The following is a 22,643-nucleotide window of genomic DNA, read 5'->3' on the forward strand; positions in this document are numbered from 1 at the left end:
AAGAGAAGAAACCCACTAAGATGTATTTCCTCTTTGGTGAAGTAATAAAAGATTCTTAGAAATTATTTTGGCTTCACAAAGAAGGAAACACACATCAAAAAACCACATCAGATGTCTCAGAAAGTGGATCAAGAGATAAAACTAGATCTTCTCATTATGAAACAATATGATTATCTTTTATAAATTATGTGTTTGTCTTGAATGAAATAGGTCAACTACGAACATCTGGAGACTTTGGGAGGAACGAAGGCTCTTATTTTTAAGTCCACAATACTAAAATATATCAGCAAGAGTTACACATTTTGCAGACACAAAATAAAAATTGTAAAAATCCTTATAATTAATCATTAAAATTTGTATATTTTCAGATCTTTGACCATCTAGGCTTATTTGTTCACAGTCTAAGCAGCAACATAGAAAAAGCGTCCTGGTTACTCTGGTTAATCCCGCTGTAAACTGGGAGAATTGATCCCTTTGACAGACGTGGGGTATGTGGATTATCCTTTAGATGACAGTTCTTTAAATTGAATTCCTCTGTTGTTAGAGATTAACCTGTGAAAGCGGGTTTACGCTGTAAAAACAGGTCAAAAAGGGGATTGACTTGGGCTCCTGTAGACCGGCAGCATTCGCACCTGAAGGTTGGTGCTGTAATGATCTTTTGTGCTGTTTTTGGACACGCTTGCAGTAAGAGATGCAATGTTGGTTCACCACTTTGGTCCAGACTGAGCTATATCTTCAGCTGTTGTTGTACATTCGTGGTTCCCAGAGGATGAATCCCAATTACTCTGGTTATCACCATGGATTGTGCTCTGGTGGCACGAGGTTCATTTGTGGTTTTGAGTCAAACGTCTCGACAACTATTGGATGGATTGTATCATAAACAAAAATAGAAGTCACAGAAATTATTACCAGATAAACATTTTCCCTTCAAGTCTTTAAATGTCGCAAAAAAATAAATGTGAATCAGGCGCAGGTTCCATCAACTGGTTTGGAGAGAATAGACAGGCCATTCTCATTCCCAGGGCGTCAAATACTGACGCTTTGTCACGCCCCAGGGCACCCTTTAGCATCTGTAGTATAGAGACTGTAAAGGGTCAAACAAACACAGGACTTTCAACTGGTAGACCGGTGTTCATGTCCCAAAGTGTTGTTGAGTTTAAAAGTCACACTAGTGATGTTTGGGACGTCTTTTCCGCACTTACGTCACATTGTTTACGTTTTACTTAGTTTACGTACTTATTTCAAGCCCAACCATGATGGTTTTCCTAAACACAACTAAGTGTTTTTGTTTGAATTCACAACGTTACCAACCGGTTCAGTGGGGCCGTAGTGGAGCGTCATAGTTTGATGCGTTAGATAGTGAAGCCAAGGGGCCAGTATGTGACGAGGTGGGATGAGAACGTGTAGGAATAAACTAGGCTGCATAGTTTCCTCAGAAGTTGGTGGAGGCTCTATGCATGGCTGTATTTCCACAGAAGAAGAAGAAGTAGAAGTTGCGAACGGGCAACAGAAACGGGTTCACCAGTTTTAATTCTTCTATATGTCAGCTAGCATTAGTCATGTTTCATGCTGTCCGGAGACGAAGAATATATAAATATATATCCAGGAAACGACAAAGGCAAAAACCTTTATAATACATATATAATAATATAAAAATATATCAATGTAAACAAAGCTGTTCTCAAGGTCAGCCACACAGAACCGCTAACATGGCTAAAGCTCTCTTTATCTTAGTTTTGAGCACCGCTGATCCATTAACGCAGTTTAACACTTCTTAACACAATACTCTGTCCTCCAATCCCAGTTTCTTCTATTGCTAAAATTATTAACTAAAAGCGAGACAACAATGAAAAAGAAGACTCGTGACACCTTAACGTTTATGACAGCTTCATGGTTTTGATTTATTGAATAAATCGTCAAGGGCCAACACTTCTGACATGCAGTTGTACAAGGACGGAAATCTATTGTGCAATGTGCACCATTTAAGCAAACTAGAACATCAAACATATACGATTGTGCCACATGGAGGACTTGGACACTGTAAAAGACAATAACAAGAGTACAGTTACACCTTGATGCCCTTCCATGTTGGTCAGGCTTTTAAAAAGCATCCCAGAGTAAAATGAGAGACTAGGCTGCCCGAAAGAGAGAAAAAAGAACATTTTTCATGGTGATAATACTTTAACTAAAGCACGTGACATGTTATCATATTAAATTTGTGTGCTTGAGTTGCTACAACACACCTGCATAATTACAGTATCGCAAGATATGTAATCTAAACACAGACAGTTTCAGAAAGACAGTATGTGCTTCATCCATTGCAACTTCAGTGAAGAGAGTAACACATTTAAATTTAGATGTGGGAAAGTTTCAATTAGGTGACATGTACTGGGGAATATTGACGTCTTCTTCATAGTTTTTAGATTGACAGAGAGCTTTGTTACATTAATGTTATTTACAGTATGATAAAGAAAGCTGTTCAGACAGTTTGCATACTTTGGTGACACGTAATTAAAACCCTGGAGGAGATTCTGCATCATATTGAATTTTGAGCATTGGGGCGTTATCGTCACAGCTGCTGACGGTTTGCAGACTGAAGGAATAAAGTGTGAACGACAGGTGCAATGAAGAATCTGCAGAGGAGTTACTTCGAAGGTGAATACTGAATCAAACGAAGAGCGTCTTCATTGTCCAACACTCCCTGGATGAACTCTCCTTCTGCCACTCGCTCTGGAGGGAGAAAAGGAAAAGAAGTTTAGTTCAGGTCATCAAAATGAAATGAAATGAAAGACACTCGTTAAAGCCTTTCAAGAGTAACAGACGGGAGCAGACTGAATCATTTGCAGTCTCCAATAGTGCAAACAGACCATTTCGACACGACTGTGTCAAAGTCACAATCATTTTGAATGTAAATGAATTAGTTTGCTCCCGTGTTTTTCTCATGGACGTTTGCTGTCCTCAAGCTGACAAGCATCTGATTCAGCTGCACGCTGCATACTGCTTGAATATGTGGAGAGACTGTGCTGTGTTGATGCATCACGGGGTTGAGAATGGAAAAGGAAAGGGTCATCATTTTATTTATTTATTAGTTTATTTGTATTGTCTCGACTGTCTCACTGAGCTTTCTGTTATTGTTATTATTGCCTTGCTGTTGCTGCTTTTGTCTGTCAAAGCACTTTGTAAACTCTGTTTTTAAAGGTGCTATATAAATAAAGTTGTTATTAGTATTCTAGTGGAATGCTATCATCATGAATGGATTAGGTGTCTCTTTGAAGTTGTTTTGCGTCTCTTTCTGATTATTTTGTGTTTCTTTGCAGTTGTTTTATGTCTCTGTGTGGCCAGTTTGTGTCTCTTTGAGGTTGTTTTGTGTCTCCTTGGGGTCATTGTGTGTCTCTTTGTAGATGATATATGTCACTTTGTAGTTGTTTTGTCTCTCTTTGTGGATATCTTAGGACTTTTTGGAGTTGTTTTGCGTCTCTTTGTGTCTCTTTTTAGGTCCCGGCAGGCCAGTAATCCATCCTATAATCCCATGACGTGAAGTATCACTCGACACTAGACTATAAACAGGTGGTTGGACTTAAATCTGTACAGTCGTACAGCCGAGACAAAGCTGTTTGGAAGAATAGATCATTTTGATGGCTGACCGAGTACACAGACTAGCTCTGTCCGAGTGGACAGAGCAAAATCAATTCAGTCATGTCTCCGTTCACCCTGTTATATCTCACCGTTTTCGCGCTTATCAAAGAAGTTCCAGAGTTTATCTGCCCTCTTCTCAGCTGTGTTTTCATCATCAGCCAGAGCGGCCAGCTCATCTTTAGGAATCAGCTTGAAAATTGCCTGTTAGGGAAAAATGAAAAAAAATAAGAGAGTAGCATTAAATTTGAATTAACCAACAAACTCCTCTTTTGTTCTGTGATTATATGACCTCTGATCTTTAGAATATAAATGTGGTGTCTATGAATGGGCCGGCTGGGGAAAACAAGATTTCAAAGCCTTCAAAAATATAGTATTAATTGTCGTTGAGTGCTATAATGTGGAACCTGTCAGTGGGTTCCTGTCTCTTTTTTAACCTTAATAACTGACTTAAAAAACATTTTCTGTAACAGATTGTATAAATATCTGAAGCATTTTACATTTCAACATTTATTAATCTCACCACATATGGAATACAAACTACAGGAGATTGGCAGCACAGTGAATACTGAAACGACTAACTCACTGTTTACTGCATTTGCAGGGCTTAAAGAAAAGATTACCAAAAACAAATGGCCAGACTGTCAAATCAGTGATAAATGATCTTACTCAGCCGTACTGCAGTCAGACTGAAGAAGGATTTGGCTTTTTTTTCCCTCAAACCATATTTTTCTAAATCTCTTACTGTTAAATTCAATTCAATTCAATTTATTTTGTATATCCTACAATCACAAATTTGCCTCAGAGGGCTTCACAATCTGCACACATGCAACATCCTCTGTCCCGGGACCCTCACATCGGTCCAGGAAAACTCACATATTAGGGTTTAACTCACATATAGGGTTTTCTGGCTATTTTGTAGTGCAAAAAAAGAATTTGATTCAATTCCAACTTTATTTAAGAGGGTCCATAGCAATACGAAAAGGAAAATAACATACAAGATATAACCCACAACAATGCATCATTCAATTAACCTGTTTTCTGAGCCTGGATGAGTCCATTTGTATCAATCTTGTAAATTGTGTTTGTAAATTCCGTCTTGCGGTAATATGTGAAGAATGTCTGTTTTATTAGTCATGTGTCTAATGTGACATTGATATCTGTCTATGTTTGATGTTACTTACACTGCTGCATTGAGCTTCCCCACCATGCCAACACGTTCTCACTCCACACTCATCAAATACCAACGCTTGGTCAATGGACCTAAGCATCAACTAGCATCTGTTTTGGATGTGTCCCTTTCTGTTCTTTACTTGCATAGTGTCTTTTCAACATGGAATTCCAAAGTAGGTTTACTTGGTTTTTAGTTTTACTTGGTTAGATTGAGGAAGAGAGTGTTAGTTTGAGTTAAAATAAGCATGTTTGTTAGAAAAAATAAGTATACAGTACGTGTTATGTAACTTACGGACATTGCCTTCAAGGGAAATAAACAGCAGCTTCATGGGTATGCAGACACTAAATGGCACCTCAATGAGTCAGCATGAGACGGGGAGGGCCACTGACAAAGCGTTGGTATTTAACGAGTTTGGAGTGAGAACGGTATACCATGCTTTGCCGAAAATAAATCCCACGGACCTCGGTTGAATATCTGTCATCATACAAAATCATCAGTGAGAAAATAGCCAAGGCAATTTATGTTTTTGCATGTCATGAGGAGTATTGTTCAAGAAATACATATAAAATAATGTAATTGTGTGCCATTTTTTTCTCTAAAAACTAATTGGGGAAAAAGGCATTGAAGTCAGGCATGGATAATCAGCCAACATAGTGTCATTAGCGGTGCATTATTTTCGATTGAAATGTTTGTTCAGTTTATATCTGACCATTTCAAAGTTTTAATGATGAAAAGTTCTCACATTTGAGGTTATAATATTTATTATTCACTATAATGTTAAGTTCTGCCAAATTGCCAATGTTGACCTTTGTCCAGAAGCCACCAAAAGATGCAGTATGTGACATTCCGTAAAGCATTCTGTATGCAGATGATACTGTTATCTATACTGCCAATGCACATTCTCTCAACAAGAGATGGTTTAAACTGAGTCTTTACATTGGTTTAATTTTCTAATTTCAGTTTTAATAATTACCATGTCATGTGTCATGTCTTGATCCAAAATTGTTAGAATTAGATGAAATCAGTTCCCTGTCCACTCTTCATTCTCTTAATTCTATATTTATGTATATCCTCACTCCAAAGCCCTCGGTAGGCTTAGCCCTTAAACTGTTTATCAGTATCAATTAATCAATCAATCAAGTCTAATCTTATGTCTTGAGTTACCTAACAAGGGTAATACCATGAGATGCAAAATAGTTTTCAACACTGCAGATAAATTTGGTGAAGGGGAAATCAGTGCTTTCATTAAGTCGGTTGGTGCTAAGGATGCGGTCAGAAATGACAAAAAAGGAGTTGCACACCCAAATAAAGCAACATATTTTCATAAGATGATATGCTTCAACAGAATATGCTCCTGTGATCTCCTATGAATACTGTACATATATCTTCCTTTAAGTCACAGCTCAGCAAATGATCCATGCATTTTACTATCTAACCCATCCACCCATGTTTTTCTCTCACTTTTCATCAACTCCTTCATCTACAAATCAATTTAACTGTCTTTTCCACCAAAGTTTTGAATACGTTCCAGTCTTAAGATATACAAAGTATCCTTCTCCCACTTAACCCCAGTTTAATCACTGGTGAGGTCTGAAAAACCTGCCAATGGCTGACGTTTGTCTAGAAGTCAATAACAGATAAAGTACAGGACGGTCTAATATCAACTTCTATGCAGATGACACTGTTGTGTTTCACTCTTGTTCGTGTTTCAATTTGAGTACTAAACTGTTCCTTCATGCAATTCCCTTAATATCTGGAAGCCAAACAGTTAACAAACTGCAAGAACTGGTTGTTTCCAACTCTCTAAAACTCACCGTACAGATCTCCTTGACTTCTGCCTTGGTGATATATCCGTTCTTGTCCACATCGAACAGCGAGAAGGCCCACTCCAGTTTCCTGGTGGTCTTGCCTGTTGATGTCATGTGGAGAGCGATGATGTACTCCTTGAAGTCCAGTGTGCCATCGTCGTTTGTGTCAAAGGAGCGGAAGACGTGCTGGGCGTATGTTTGGGCATCACTTTCTGGGAAGAACTTGCTGTAGATGTTCTGAAACTCTTCTTTTGTGATGCGCCCCGTTGGACACTGCTTCTTGAAGTTTTCATACCACTGGGCAATCTCAGTCTCTGTGTACTTGGTGTTGAGTTTCAGGTCCTCCAGAATCTCCTTGGACACAGCGCCACTCTTGCTGTTACCCATTGTTGATGGTGTTGGGGATGTTTTAGAGTTATATATAAGTGAGAATTTGTGCTCTTCTAGAGCAATTAAAGACACAGCTTCAACCTAGGGAGTTGCCTCCTCTACTCAGTCAAAGTGGCAAACAGAAGACTATCCCTGAGGTATGGCTGCAGTATGCTTCTTGATCCTGGTCGTGCCTAAGTCCACAGAAGCATATGCTGTGAAAAGAGCAGAAGCCGCTTGGTAAGCTCATTAAGCCAATCAACCATCAGTAATACCAGCAAGAGGTGTCACGGACAAGGGTTAACCCAGGTAAAGGCTGGAGTGCTTGCTTATTGACATTTAAAGTGTGGTGCTTCAGACACTTCCGCAATTCTCTACCCCTTCGCTATTTTAAAACTAGCAGACTGCATTATGGTACCGAGTCTTAGCAAAGTAAAATTCTATAAGCCATTAAATTATGTTACCTGACACATTTTGACAAGAAAATAATCTGTGATAACTGATTTATGGAAAATTGATCCATCCTTTATTTTAGCAAAGTTGATCAGATCTTAAAAATGTGGGTTTCTAAAGGTTTGTATAAACAAATCTTTGGGGATAAAGAAATCAATTACCACAAATTCAAAGTACAAAAAAAATGTAATTTCAAGCTGCTGGACAGAATGTGGTGAGCAAAAGGCAAACCACAGTCACATGTTCCGGTCATGTTCGGACAAAATTGGCTTTGAAGATCCTTTGAGAGAGTTAACATTTTTTGTAATTTCTCTAAAAAATAAACCCACTTATGCAACTATTTGGGAAAATACCAGAAGAGATCAAGAAGGAAGATTTGCATTAATTCCTAGTGATAAGGGTAGCAACAATTAAACAAATTACAAAAAAATGTTTCAAAGATCCAAATGAAATGAGCTTGTACATGAAATATATAGAATGGTACAAATAACCATGACAATTATAAAATGAAGATATTATCTTAAGTTTAATAAGTTATCGGTAAGTCTTCTCTTTTCATCATCTAAGTTATAAAAATTCCACATGGTACATTAATGTTGATGGAGAACAAAACAGATCAATTAAAGGTGAAAAGACAACAACAGAAAATGTATGTAAACATTGCTTTTCATCCATTAAAAGTCTTCTCTTCCCTTCTTATGCCTCTACGAATCTCACTTGAACCTAGTTTAAGATAAATACCTCCAATACCAACAGTCAAATAGTCTAAAGGTCCAATTCAGTTTCTGGAGTCCTAAGGATGGTGATATTCCGTTTGTTTCCTACCTGTGAGAGCAGCTGAGGAGTCCAGGACCAACAGGGACGATGTGTTTGTGAGCAAGAGGAAGTCAGCCTCTTCTTGTCCAGATAAGTCAATTAAAGCGGATCACCCTGACGCAGAGCCTCAGCAGCGACCATGTGAAGCCCTGAGCTGCTTCTTCTATTTTTTTCATGTAGTCAAGTGGCCAAGTCACATCTATCTAGAATGTGTTTTAAATATTTGATCGCTTACTTTGCAGATTGAGATTAATACAAAATACAATCTTTAAATGAATGATAATATATGATTATAGATTCAGATTTTATTGATCCCCAAGGGGAAAAACAATATTTAAAACAAGTAAATACAATTAGCTCAACCTTTAAAGCATCACTAATCATAATACAATAACATACATTATTATGATATAGTCTATTCACTCTGAGTACTTTTACTTTTGGCACTTCAGTATATTTTGATGCTAAAGTAAAAAATTTGAATGCAGCACTTTTACTTGTGAAAGAGAATTTTTGCACTGTGGCATTCCTACTTTTACTTTTAGTAAAATATCTAAGTACTTCATCACAGTCGACTTCATCTCAACAGAACAATTATACAATTATGAATCATTTGCAAATATATGCAAAGTGATTTATTGGTTTGGTTACCAGCCGCGACAGCGACGCTGGTATTGTTTTCATCTTTCGAGGCTGCATCCATGTGTGATTTTTGTGACCGCGATAGCGTCAAAACTGTGCAAGATGCAGGAACGAAACGTCACAGATGTGTAGTTGAGATCAAGATGAAGGCTGGAGTTTGATGGTGAGTGTGGTGCAAGCAAGGGCACACGAAGTAAGGGAGTAGGAAGTGAGGAAGGAGCGTTTGTCAACCTCCCACACACTTTTTTCATTGTGATCCCGTCGAAAGATGGTGTCTATTTTAGGGCGTATTTAAGACTAATTAAAGGACATAAACTTCAGTTTAGCTTAGCTTAGTTTAGTTCAGTTATGCAATTTACTTTATATAAATCTTGGTGAACTTGAAGTAAATTTTGGCTTCATTAAATTTAGAAAATAGAAAGAAAAATAAATGTTTCCATTTTTAGTCTGACTCACTATCATAAATAATAATAATAAATGTAATTTTCCAAATGAATTAACCGAAGACTTGAGTTCATAAAAGCTTCTTTGGAGAGCCATAGTGTCCCATGATGGTCCAAGAGTGGTTTAATAGTCTTTTACATCTTTTCAAGTCAAATGAAGAGTTGGATGTGATTTTCTGCCTCTTGAATGGTTATATTTAAAGATATTTAACTTGTCAACACTGCCAGTATTATCAACTGCTTCAGTGTACAAACACTCTGTATTATTGTGTATGTATTGTGAGATCTATATGACAGGGAAGATGGAGGTTTGACATGTCACAGGTTAAAGGTCGGACCAAAAGCGGACTACAAGGATCGGCCTGCAGCTCGGCTCTTGTCTTGGGGCTGCAGCGGATAACAAGGCAACTGACCTGGCAGTGAAACGCTGCCTGATTACGAGCCCGCTGCAGGTTTTATCCGACGTATAAATAAACCCGATCAAGTGAAGTGACAAAGTAAAAGTGAGTCCTTCCCCAAACTACCTCGGACCTTCGGGCAGGCAAAGACTTAACAGTTTAACATCAGCGAGTGGTGCTGAGTGGCTCTGTGATTTAAATGTGCTTAAAGGAGAGTTGACCGCTCAACCACCATCTGCTCCATCTTAAACCAGACAACAAAGAAAAGTCCGAACTCTTCAGGATTCAGGGGTCTTGACCCGAGTGGTATTTATACCCTCTGTCCTCCCTCACCTTTCTGCCAGCTCACTTTAATGTATCTCCTGTGTTTGTAAGTAAGTTTACTGCTAATTCATCACTCAGACGTGTAGCAGGAACAAAACAATACTCGCATTTTCACATTTTTCTCTACCGTAACTCAGCAAATGTACACAGCTTTAAAGTCTCTCCACCTGAACATTGACGGGCTCTTCCTTAGCTGACACGGCTGCTGTTTAGTTTGGTTTGTTTCAGACATTTTTACAAGTGGACATCACTGATTACTTACTCTCCATGTTTGTTTAGTTTAGATTATGTATTCTTTAAATAAATGTACATATTTATCACCTTTAACTCGTCTGGTCTCCCATTCATGTTGCCGCCTTTGAGTCGGGTTGTAAATCTAAACCCTAACCAAGTAGTTTTGGGACATTTTTTGTTTTGTTTCAATTTACAACATTTAGCACATTTTTGAAACTGTTGAAAACTGTGACCGTATGTTTCCCTCTAAATGTAATTGATTTTTTGAGTTGTATGGGAATGCAGTTTTTGTAGAAAGCAGGAACTGACATCATCAGAATGTTATAAAACTACTGTCACTAATCCATCCATTATCCGTGTCTGCTTATCCTTTACACTGGATGATATCGGGCGAGAGGCGGGGTGCATCCTCTACAGGTCGGCTGACACGTATAGAGACATGAAACCCTTCACACTATCCTTCACACCTACGGTGGTGAACCTGACCTGCATGTCTTTGGATTGTAGGAGGAAGACATGCGGAAAAAGGCTCAATCCGGCAAACACAAAACCCTCTTGCAGAGGTGTGATCTCAGGAACCTGACTCCTATAAGATAATGTCACCAGGCAGAGCAACGACTACCACAACACACTATAATGTGTGATCAATCTGATTACGATGACATAACTGCACTGCAGACTTCCCTTTACACCCACTGCTTTATCTCAGGACAACTATAGAGCAGCATCTAGAATACAGTAAGCCCTCCTGGCAAACCGCTGATCTCTCTTCTGTATTAAATAAAACAACTTAATTCCTCTGCTGACGTACTGAGGGCCCAACTTCAGCAATCTGCCTCCCTACTGGCACCATCGTCCTGCGGCTCCACAGGTGATTTGGATTTTGCCATCTGGCTGCCGAGGCTTTGTGGTGCTCTGCCAAAGGACGTGCAAAATCAATGTCACCTTCTGAGTGAAATAGCTTCTTAAAGAGGAACGATGTAGCTTTTAAACAAAGAAGGAAAACACTATCTTCTCCCATGGAAATAAGAAAGTCATAGCCAATAAAAAGCATCGTCAAAAACACCTTGGCAAAGCAGGTCAGGCCTGTGGAGAGGCGCTGCATGTGCAACCAATAATAATAATAATGCACTCGCTCCCTCGCTCCCTGTAGCCCACATAAAGCTATCACAACATGAGATATGAATATTCTCTGCCCTCTCACATACGCCATAGTCCCAACAGCTAACTAGTTAGCTAGCCCTACCACACACATCGGCTTTAAAACAGCAAGTCAGTGGTAAAGTAGTAAAGCCCCCCTCTTGCTTGATTTGATTGGCTGCCTGGGCCAAGTGTGACATTGACGAGCAATATTTTAACTTTTATTGCTCTGGAAAAACAATGGTTTTGTGGGCAGCGCGTTTTTTTAGCGAAGTGTTTCATTGAGATCGCGACCTTAAATATAATGTTCGATTTGCTTTGCTTCTTCCAGCTCTGCATTAGCTTTAAATCGTGTGTGGACACCCTACTACTTAAGCTCGATTTCTTCCCTGAAGACCTCATCACCAGAGATATGGCTGACCAGGCAACGTCTTTCTTTTTTTACCATTGTGGGTAGTGTGGCTCGAGATATTTCTTCACCTGTGAGGAGATCGGAAGTCGAGTTGCTGCTGGAGTCAGAATGTAGCGAGCAAGGAGCAAGTGAAAAAAAAAATGGTGTGAAGTGTCATAAAGTGTATAATAGGGGCGACTGTTTTGACTCGGCCTTTACTTGGTCTGGTATGACCAGTTGCTAATGTAGGCTAATGTTGGCTAGCTATAGTTAGCCAACTTTAGATAGATGTTGTTGCTGTCTCAACCATAGACTGTTTATAAGAAGTCAACGTGTTTTTCGTGACGTCATCCATCGGTTTGTGGACTGCTGTTTTGAAGCCTCGAGGTCAGCATTTTGGCAGTCGCTATCTTGGATTTTCGCAACCAGTGAACTGAAGTGATCATATTTGGACTGAGGTGGAGCGACGTAGATACGTTATATACGTCTCTGCTAGAGACCTGTCAATCACCGTGTAGCCCCGCCCTAAAGCATCCCCTGCTTTATGGTCTGTTTGACTCTAAATGGACCATAATGTACTAAATGAACATCATGCTGTATTGAATAAGACTTGAAACTAGAGATTGAGACCATAAACTCATGTTTACAATGTTTACTGAGGTAATAAATCAAGAGAGAAGTAGAGTCATTTTCTCATAGACTTCTATACAACCAGAGGAGTCGCCCCCTGGTGGACACTAGAGAGAATGCAGCTTTAAGACATGAAGCATTGACTTCACTCTTCAGAACCGAAGGTACATTATTGAGACAGTTTGCTGACTTTACGACTGTTACACTGAGTCACAGAAGAAAAGTGCCTCCATTTATTTTGTTACTTTTGGTTCAAAAAAGTTCAAATTTTCACAAACCACTCAAACCAATCAAATAACAAATTTTTTGCCCAACCGTGCAAAAAACAAACCCTTAGCTGTTTCAATCTCACCTTAAACCCCCCCTTGTTTGGATTGAGTTCCAGGAAAGAGAATCCTTTAATTGCAAAGAGAGGAGGATTAAAAGAGAAGAAGGAGAGAGACAGAGAGAGAGAGAGAGAGAGAGAGAGAGAGAGAGAGAGAGAGAGAGAGCAGTACAGGTGGTGGTGTTAGGCAGCGTAAGGAGGATTTGGCAGTGATGCAAAGCAGACAAAGAGTCAAGACAGGGAATGGAAAATCTGTGGTGAGCAGAACGAGGCTGATAAGTATTATCTAAGGTCTTTGGCCCGACCTTGTCGAATCTATTACCAGAATAGGAACGTTTAATCTACACACCCTAATGGGCATCATGGCTACCAATGTGGATACTAGTCGAGGGAGAAGAGGGAGGTCAGATTAACAGTCAGACACGAGATTGAAGAAAAATGGCTTGAACAAAATAAATCTTCATGACTTTGGAGCAAAACGTTACTTTAGTCTTCTTTTTCATTCCATACCATTTCAAAGTTGACAGCTTTGGTTATTTGCTCATTAAATTTGTATGAATTTCATTTTTGTGGCCACTTTGCGAGCACAACATTGACACATCATCTGTTTTTGAGCTGATTTGGTAAACTTATTCACATGTCCAGCAACTTGTGGTGAATGTCAATGTAAGCACAATATTCAATCTCTCATAGCTCAGTTTTTGTTCTCCAACAACTCGACTTTTTAGCTGCTAAACGCTCCACTTTGTTGACCAGCTGGTCTTGTTAGCTACCTGCCGATGAGAGCCTTGAGAGTGAACCAAAATAAAACAAAACAACAGGCTGAAAGACGCTGAAATGCTCCATATCGCTGAGGGTGACGATTCTCTGTGAGTTTGTCACTATGAGCGACATATTTAACATTAGTCACTAGATCAGTTGTTAATATAAAAAATATTGATTATAGCTGCTTTAAGAGAAGCATGTTTTGTATAAAACGTTTTCTGAAATGTTGTGTTTAAATATGCAAATGAGTCATTATCTAATGGTAACTTTTGGTGAATTTAAGAGAAATCTACAGATCAAACAGTCAAAGTAGTAAAATAAACATCTAAATGTGTATTTTGGATGTTTTCTTTCCTCTAGTCTGAAAGACGTGTTATGGAAGAAAAATAGACTGAAATCTCTTAATTGACTAGAGCATGAAACAATGTTTTTTGCCAGAAGTTTCTTGCCTCACGCTCCTGTTGGCTTCACTTAAAGTCATCAAACCTTATCTTGAGATTCAGTTCGACTTGTGTTCTGGGTCTGTCAGATCACCAGACTTTACCCGAGTTGCCCTCGGATGTTAAAATCCCCCAAATGGATTGAATCTGAACGACAGCAGAAGGTTTCTTTCTCACTACTTTTATTAAACCCAGGTTTGCTATAAACTCAGATCTCTTCTCTCAGGTTATTAACAAGATACTTTGGTTCCGTTCCTCGACAGCTCTTTGGTTCTCAGTATGACCCCCCCCCCCCCCCCCCCCCCCCCCCCCTCCACCCCACCACCATGAATAACCTCATGTGAACTGAGCGTGAGCAGGGTATTCCCCTGCAGACAGTATTTGTATAACTAGTAATGGGATTATGAGGACAGCGAGCATGTGTTCACCGGCCTTGCTTCGGATACCGACGGGTGGAAATCAGGGCGTTGGCCTCAGAGAAGTCAAGAATGAAATGTCCCAAGTGACTGAAGTGAAGTGATGATTAGATGGTTTTACAAAGTTAAAGATCACCAGGAAAACATCAACGTTTTGTTTTATCACTTCACGTGAAGAAGTACTCAGATCTCCAGTGAAAGTATTAGTACCACAGTGCAGAAATACTCTGATACAAGTAAAATACCGAACTTTAAATTCTTACTTTAAGTAAAAGTGCAAAAGTATCATCAAAATATACTTTAGGTACCAAAAGCGCTCCTTATCCAGAAAGGCCCATTTCACAATAATATAATACACTGGAGATTGTAATTGTTGATGCATTAATGTGTTCATCACTTTAATTTTGCAGCTGGTGAAGGTGGAGCTCATTTTAAATACTTTACACGGTGCCGTGTATCTTAATCATAATTTATTATATTTAGTATCAATAAGCTGAATCTGAACCTAAAGATGTCAAATAAATGGAGTAAAAAGTAGAATGTTAGCTTTCAAAATGTGATGAGGTATAAAGTAGAATAAAATGGAAATACTCAAGTGAAGTTTTTGTACTAAATTGTACTTCAGTACAGTACTTGAGTAATGCAAGCGACCTTTTGAGTCTAAAAAAAAATGCTCTCAAAGTCTGTTTTTTTGTCTTGTTTAATGTGAGTAATGAAGTGGTGAAGTTTCACGGTGATATCTATTAACTAATCAGCTTTCATTTATGCATCAGGCTTGAAAGACGCTCTTTAATTAACAGATTCATATCAAATCTGACACTATTCTATTTTACCAATAACATTTCTCCTAAAAAGAAATTCAGTTTTTTCTTCCCCTACTTTCTGGATTGTCAACGTTGCTTTTCATATATAACACATTTAAGATATCTAATAACTGTTTCACATGAATTTTCCCTACACATTATAATAAAGTCTACTTTACTTTGTGGTGTTGAAAATGTTTTCTATTTTTTTAAGTTTTAATTATCATCTACACCTAATAACAAAGTCATAAATACTTTGTTTTCATAAATCTAAACATCTCATTTCAAGACACTAGTGCAACAAATCAGCATTCTTTCAGTCTGATCTGACATCGGTTCATTCCACAGATGCTGTAACGGATCTAATGACTTGTTTTGGGATTAACTGGTCTGTTACTGTAGAAGAGCAGATTACAATAATCCCACAGCGAGTAATCTATTATTTTGTAGTCTTGGACTTGGCCAGTGTTTTCAGGTGAATCGGATTACCTGAGCCGTGTCACAGGGAAACTCTGCTGCCACGTCCATTCCTCTTTTTTTATGGATGTAGTAATCTGGAGTTCAGGTGGGGTTCAATCACCTTGTGTTTGTTTATTTATCTTATCTGTTCTGATCTTTCTTCTTGAGGCCACAGGTGATGTATAATCTGCTGGTGTTGTAACTCCTGTTAGTCACCAGTAGAGGTCAGTACAGATCATAGATCTACTAAATACTCTGAATATCAGAGAAGAAGAAGAACTATTTATTGATCCCCAGTGAGGAGAAATAAGGTGTTACAGCAGCACAACAACCAAACCAGATAAAGATAGGAATAATGTAAGCAGGAAAATAAGTTAAACTACATGATAAATGATTATTATAAAGATAAACGCTACAATATCATGGTACAGTGTAAATAAAATGTTCGGTTTATTTACCTTTTCAGGAGTTTGGGGCAACTAACTGCACTTAAGACACACTATAACTTTTAATTGATATATTTATTTTCTTTATTATGTTTTAAATGTTGTTCTAATGCATTTTTTTCACCTCACCATATGTGCAAAAGATAATAAAAGATAAATAATACATAGCAATGAAATAAAACAACAATAAGAAGTGGGATCCATCCTAAAGTAGAACAGGAGTTATGGACCAGTCATTTGTTAGGTACTAAGCTGAAGGAACCACTTCACAGGTACGTTTTAACAAAGCATCGCATTAGAAAAATCATTACACGACAAATTTAAAACAAAATGATCTGCCTTTTGAATATCTCTGAGATAAATAAGATTCATAGACGTCAGACGGAAAAATAGAGGCATTCAGTTCATTACATGGAAGAGTTCTTTCAGTTCATTTGAGTTCATTTCCGACCACACTACTTGTGGAAAGGTGTGTGTGTGTGTGTGTGGGCGGGGTAGCTCGTCATCCAACAGTTCAAAGGTGGTCAGGATGATCCAGATTTACCGAGCCAGGTACACGCGATACACCTGACCGTTCATTCGGGTCTGGTTCATGCGGAGCGTTCACTTGAGTTCACCATGTCGTCCGGCAGGATGGAATCCAGAGGAACACAGGAAGTAACCCGGATATTTAGCACATAAGAGCAGACTGGGATTGGCTGGATGATCTACTGCTTAACCCGAGTTACCGTAGGTTATAAATCACAACAACTATATATATTAGAGGGTTAAGTACAGAATATATTATGCATGATGTGCATTTATAAATACATGTAAAGGTGTTTATTGTATACATAAAATATACAAATAATGACATATAAAAGATATAAATAAGACATTAAAATACAATATAATGTAAATATATATAAAATATTATAATATATGACATGTTATATATATATAACATGTTATATACTGTATAGTGAATGCAAACAGTATGCTTTCCTCTTCATCCTGTTTATGATATACTAATTTTATATATATATATATATATATATATATATATATATATATATATATATATATAGAAACAGCACCATCATTACACATGTTCATAAATAACAGGATGAAGAGGAAAACATACTCTATACATTGATATATATCTATATATCAATGTATAAATGTTTTAATTTATTTTTGTTGTTTGACTTGTTAACTTATTAAAATGTATATATTTATTATATTGCTATATTGTTTGTAAATAGAGAATTCATCTTAAATGGTTGAAAATGTAATAAAAAACAGATATTTATAGTGCAAATGCATTTATTGAAATCCAACAAGAGACCAGATATAAACACTAAAAAATACTATTGATAATAAAACATCAACATCATGTAACAGAGCGGTGAGTGAAATGATTCTGAGGTGTAACACTAGGAGTTTGATTCAGTGTCTGTATCTCATACTAACACTGACGAACACAGGAGGCAGCAGACTTTTATACTGAAAGGTAGTCAGACTTCCTGTCCGTTGGCTCACAGGTGGCCCCTGTACGTGCGGATCTTGCGGCTGATGTTGCGAGCCAGCCGGTCGACGGCGCTGCTGATGTGTCCGAGCTCCCTCTTGGAGGTCAGACCGTCGATGTTTCCGCTGTACCACAACACCCACCCGGCCAGAGACATGAGCACGAACAGAGCTCCTGTGAACAGACCGGCGGCCGCGTGTTAGAGAGTCAATTCAGGGAAAGTCCACCACTTAGTCGAGTAGCTATGATCAAAAAATATATATACAACTGTTACAAAGGTGTGTTATTTTACGTATTCTATTATTACCTGTTGACATCAGCTGCCAGGAAGTAAACGTGGACCCAAGCTGTTTATATTTTGGATTTATTGACATCTAATATTTGCACTCTTTCTCGCCTAAACTGCTGCACAACAATTTCCTTTGATGTCAATAACGTTATATTTGATCTCTTATTGTCTTTTATCAGTCTTTCTTGTGTTTCCTCATTGATTTGACCTTTTTCTTTACAGTTTATATCACGCTGTAGACAAAACTATAGCTCATGATGTTGAACTTGGTGTTGATTTAATGTGTTTGAACATTAAATGTTGCTCGATGAAGCAGTTATCATGAACGGGAGTGAAACCCAGATAAGAACTGTATTTGCTTTCTGTTTCTGCTCAATGATTCTGGTTTAAAAGTGTAAAAATTAACATTACATCAAAATTGCACGAGTTCAGATCAAAGTGATGAAACTGTGAACTAAAAAAAGTTCACGTTTTATGTTTGTTCCTTTTTTTAAAAGCTCTGAAATTAAAATAAAACATGATCATTATTAATTTCTCTCATGGAAACAAGCTAACATGCATGCTTTCTGTTAAGATTGTACTTCCAATAAAAAAAAGAAGAGAAAATAAATATATTCTTGTTTGAGTTGCATGATTCAAAGTCTTTTCTGTATGTAATATTAATACATTTTGCTTTTTAACATTTTTAATTGAAACACAGGAACAAATCAATCTCCTCACTAAAATATCAGATTTCTTTTCCACTACTGAACGATCCCACTGAACTAATAAACCAATAAAGAACGACCAACGACTGAATGTTTTCCTCTTTCCTACTTCATGAGTTTGTAACTCATCACATCTACTCCACATCACTGGGGCTGTTGTTTCATACCAGTATAGACCAGCAAGTCTCCAAAGTCCCGCCCTTTGATCTCCAGGGGGGCGAAGACTCCCACCAGCAGAGCGGCTCCTCCCAGTAGATCCATCAACACAGCGAAGGCCAGAGCCAGTTTACAGTGGGAGAGGCCGTGACACAGGCCCATCGTGAACCTGGGGAGGAAGAGAAGAAAGGCTGTTATTATATTTTAAAAAACATTCAAATGTGCCATTTTTTTTCACTGAAATCTGGCTTTTAGAGCTGCAAACACATGTTTTTAGTGTCCACCATATATTAATATGCATGTTTACCCCGAATGTAGAATAAAATGCTACATTTCTAGGTTTTTCTTGAATGCTAATTGTCATTTTCAGCATAAAACACTTAAAGATGAGTTAGAGATTCATACTGGGATTGCTTTATGTATTTGATGTCAGACATACCATTTACAAAATCAGCAGCCCAGAAACTGGCAGCTCATTGAAACAAATAGAAATTCATCAAACTTTGTGTTCAGAGAATCAAGCACATGATTAGAGGAGTAACGGCAGGAAGGAGGTGCTTGTCTCTGTAACAACATGGATCATAAAATCAATCATTAAACCAGTTTAAAGAAATGTTATTAGTACTTAATGATACATTAATATAATAATACACATAAGTCATTGGTATTATGTGTGCTTTAATCAATGATTGAAATAGTGCAGTGGTGGAAGGTACCGTAGTACAGTTACACAAGTAGTCTGTTGTATTCAAGTACAGATTTGAGGTACTTTTACTTTACACAAGTATTTCCTTTTCTTTCTTAATGTTGCAATGTTTCTTTGATCATTTTAAAAACAATTTACTTCAAAGTTCATTGCACATGTAAAATAAATAAATAAATAAATAACTTAGAGGCACTAAAATCATTCATTTTCTTTTTAATCATTTTGATAATTTATTTATTTTTAGTAACCAAACAATTAATCTATTAAAAGTGAAATAATAATAATCATTAGATAATAGTTAGAAATGAGCTCCAACTACAACAGTAAAGGCCTGTTTATACATCAATGCATGAGTAATAATAATCTAATATTAATATATAACAGTACAACAGTCACAGGGCACATTTTTCTGACTGTAGGCTACTTAAACACTTTTACTGAAGTAACACTTTCAATGCTGCGCTTTTACTTGTGGAGTATTTTTACAGTGTTGTATTAGTACTTTTACTGAAGTCAATGATCTGAATACTTCCTCCACTGCCCGTACAACCAATATGTAATCTATGTTAGCCACCATGTTCATAGCCTCCCAGCTAACGTCACCAAACACCTGTGTGACTCTGGCCAGAAGCTTTTCAGGTGTAACAGTGTTCAGTTATGACGTCATCATGTCTGTGAGTCTTCTAAACAACATTTAATGTTGTTTTTATTGTGCGAATAGTCCGACAAATATGAATAATCTAAAAGTTAATTATCATTGAGCTTCATGAACTCAATCACAGCACAAAGCCTCCTCAGGTGAGTCTGTTTTCTGACAAAGATTTTTGACTTTAAATCAAACAGAACATTGAATTCTACACCATTTATTATATTTATTTATGTTCTTCTCTGACTCACGTGTTGTTGTTGTCCGTCCAGCTGCATACAATCTCAATCGCTCCCGAAGCTCCTCTCGTGCAGCTTTTCTTTGCTTCCGCGTTGTTCACCTTTTCTGCGGACGTCGCCTCCTTCTCCAACCTTACCTGCGCACCAACCCCCCCCCCCCCCCTCAGGTGATGCGTTTCCGGTCTGGCCCCCCAGTTTCAACCCTCCAATCGCGAAAGAGCAGCTCGAGACACTTCCGTCTGAGGTGGAGTCATGCAGACAGACAGTAGGAGCTGCTGAGGTGTTTGGACAGAAGTATTAAAAGGTGCTTTTTTTTCTGGAGCGAATTAACACGCATCGTTGTGCGCATGTGCGTACCTGAGCGTGGTACACCTGTTGAAGCCACTTAATAATCAGGTAATTGCCGCTGAGGGTGAGGTCGCGCGGGCAGCTGTGTGTCGTTTCAGGCTGTATTACAGAAGTATAACTGGAGACTAATAATAACAAGTCTATCACAGTATGTCAGTGTATTACTGATAAGTGCAGCTCACCTGAACGGACCCTTCAGTCATGAACTCTCCAACCAACAGAGACGATGCACACCAGCCAGGTAAGAGCACCTTTTAAATGGCGTATCCAGCTCGTGCTACCAACCCACTGACGGGTGCGTTTAAATGACTTTAACGTGTTATAATGAGCTAAATATCACGTCTGTTCTTAGACCCGACTGTCTTTGTTTAATGTGTTTTTCTCGACATGTTACAAGATTTAAAAGAGTTGTGGAGCAAATCACTTACTGCCTCTAAACTTCCTCCAAAAAGTCATTATTATTGATAAGCTAATACATTTTAGTCCACGTTTTTATGACCTAATACCTCATTTAGTTGTACACACTTTAAACGCTGTTTTCTATGTTATGACTATTTTACTGATGTTCTGTTTTGTTGATTTAAGCTTTTAGTTTTTGGCATTGTGTATATCATTTTATTGATATTTTTTACTCCTTTTTTTAAATATGTATTTTTAAATTTGCACTCTTTTGTACTGCTGCTGCACAACAGTTTCCCTCCAGATAAATTACATTATATCTCCTCTTATTTGATCATTTATTGTCTAGTTTATGTAAAGCGAAAGTGAATAACCTAAAAATAGTTTAGAACTTTATTAACTTTGTTATTGGAGTTGAAACAATAAGTCAGTCCACAGTCATTCACTTTAGATATTGATTCATTGTTTAAAGCTAAAATGCTGAAACATTTTCTGCTTTCAGCTTCTTAAAGATGAGGATTTTGTACAAATTGCTCTGAGGAATTGTGATTGCCAGATTTGCATTGACAACATCGTGTCTTATGATCAATTTAATAATTTTAGCCCAAACCATAAGACGGACTCATTAAGTGCTCGGTGATAACATTAGAGGAGGACATCTTTTAATGCTCTAAAACACTGTGGGAAACCCTGATTTATAAACTCAAATCAACTAATAAAAGAAGAATCAACAGATGAAGTAATAATGAAAATAGTCTTTGGTTGTGGTGGACTTAACTTGCTAATGTTCTGCTGTCTTGTGTGTGATTGTCAGAGCACTACATGCCCCAATCATCATCCTCCTCATCGTCAGGAGGAGGAGGAGGAGGAGGAGGTCTGTATCTGGATGCCTATGAGGTCTCCTTCCCTCTGGAGGAGAGCATCGAGAGGCCACCTGCGTATCACCTGAACCAGGGTGAGCAGATGATGGACGGTACGTCACGTCTACGACACATGACCACCGCTTTACTTCCAGCGTTTCACCAGCTTCATGAAGTAGCAGCAGCAGCAAGCTGGGATAGTTAGTTAATCAGCAGTTAACGGTGTTCATGAAGAGGTCAATAGATGTTGGAAAGTCTGTCAATTTGAATAGTGTCTGAGATCAATTTAACCCTTAACAAGCATGTTAAAACCCACAGAACCCAAAGTTCTTCCTTTAAACACACTGTCTTTTATCTAACTTTGAAGAAAGTGATGAAGGATATTGGGAATATTAAATTTCTGACATCACAGTTCTCCAAATCAATATACTGTTTATGTGTGTGTACTGTGTGTATATATATACACACACAGTATATGACGAGTAGTACATTTCTTCTTTTAAATAAAAGGCAAAATAGACAAAAAACACGACAATGTGATGACTTGAGAATATAACATCACAAAAAGAAAATACGAGAAAAAAATAATTAATTCATAAGTAAATAACAAGAGACATAATAAAATGAATAATTAGTTTGACAGTATGGATACATTGAGAAATAATAATAAGAAAGAG

At 37.9% G+C, this 22,643-nt stretch overlaps 3 protein-coding genes across 5 annotated transcripts in view; 1 reads left to right on the top strand and 2 right to left on the bottom strand.

Moving 5' to 3' along the window:
• Positions 1 to 1,888: 1,888 nt before the first annotated feature.
• Positions 1,889 to 8,335, bottom strand: LOC116399382 (recoverin-like). Of its 2 annotated transcripts, none has more exons than XM_031876506.1 (4): positions 8,263 to 8,335; positions 6,622 to 7,199; positions 3,726 to 3,837; positions 1,889 to 2,730 (listed from the first exon to the last, which is right to left on the bottom strand). In XM_031876506.1, exons 2-4 carry the CDS (start codon positions 7,000 to 7,002, stop codon positions 2,645 to 2,647), a joined length of 579 nt encoding a protein of 192 aa, XP_031732366.1. In that variant the 5' UTR covers positions 7,003 to 7,199; positions 8,263 to 8,335; the 3' UTR covers positions 1,889 to 2,644. The 2 variants fall into 2 exon arrangements, with proteins under 2 accessions (XP_031732366.1, XP_031732367.1); XM_031876507.1 differs by lacking the exon at positions 8,263 to 8,335 and adding an exon at positions 8,179 to 8,261.
• An 8,999-nt stretch (positions 8,336 to 17,334) lies between these two features.
• On the bottom strand, positions 17,335 to 20,465 carry tmem238a (transmembrane protein 238a). The gene is made up of 3 exons (XM_031876526.1): positions 20,372 to 20,465; positions 18,780 to 18,937; positions 17,335 to 17,790 (listed from the first exon to the last, which is right to left on the bottom strand). The coding sequence occupies exons 2-3, from the start codon at positions 18,928 to 18,930 to the stop codon at positions 17,627 to 17,629; spliced, it is 315 nt and encodes a 104-aa protein (XP_031732386.1). The 5' UTR covers positions 18,931 to 18,937; positions 20,372 to 20,465; the 3' UTR covers positions 17,335 to 17,626.
• Positions 20,466 to 20,784: 319 nt separating this feature from the next.
• Positions 20,785 to 22,643, top strand: part of LOC116399390 (coiled-coil domain-containing protein 106-like) — a 6,030-nt gene continuing 4,171 nt past the window's right edge. The window contains exons 1-2 of one of the 2 annotated variants that reach the window (XM_031876515.1): positions 20,785 to 20,948; positions 21,921 to 22,079. In XM_031876515.1, coding sequence (XP_031732375.1) covers positions 20,909 to 20,948; positions 21,921 to 22,079 — 199 coding nt within the window. In that variant the 5' untranslated portion in view covers positions 20,785 to 20,908. The remainder of the gene's footprint in view (positions 20,949 to 21,920; positions 22,080 to 22,643) is intronic. The other variant, XM_031876516.1, reaches the window with a different exon arrangement.

The sequence above is a fragment of the Anarrhichthys ocellatus genome, unplaced genomic scaffold, assembly GCF_004355925.1.
Source record: "Anarrhichthys ocellatus isolate YVR2014 unplaced genomic scaffold, GSC_Weel_1.0 scaffold110, whole genome shotgun sequence".
NCBI lineage: Eukaryota > Metazoa > Chordata > Actinopteri > Perciformes > Anarhichadidae > Anarrhichthys > Anarrhichthys ocellatus.

Bases quoted from the DNA above. Each gene is read 5' to 3' on its own strand.
- LOC116399382 (XM_031876506.1), bottom strand. From the start codon at position 7,002: ATGGGTAACAGCAAGAGTGGCGCTGTGTCCAAGGAGATTCTGGAGGAC. The intron at 3,838-6,621 runs GTGAGTTTTAGA...TTTCCCTAACAG, and splicing joins AAGTCAAGGAGATCTGTACG to GCAATTTTCAAGCTGATTCC. The intron at 2,731-3,725 runs GTGAGATATAAC...TTCTCCCTCCAG, and splicing joins CTTTGATAAGCGCGAAAACG to AGCGAGTGGCAGAAGGAGAG.
- tmem238a (XM_031876526.1), bottom strand. From the start codon at position 18,930: ATGGGCCTGTGTCACGGCCTCTCCCACTGTAAACTGGCTCTGGCCTTC. The intron at 17,791-18,779 runs GTATGAAACAAC...GTCTGTTCACAG, and splicing joins AGACTTGCTGGTCTATACTG to GAGCTCTGTTCGTGCTCATG.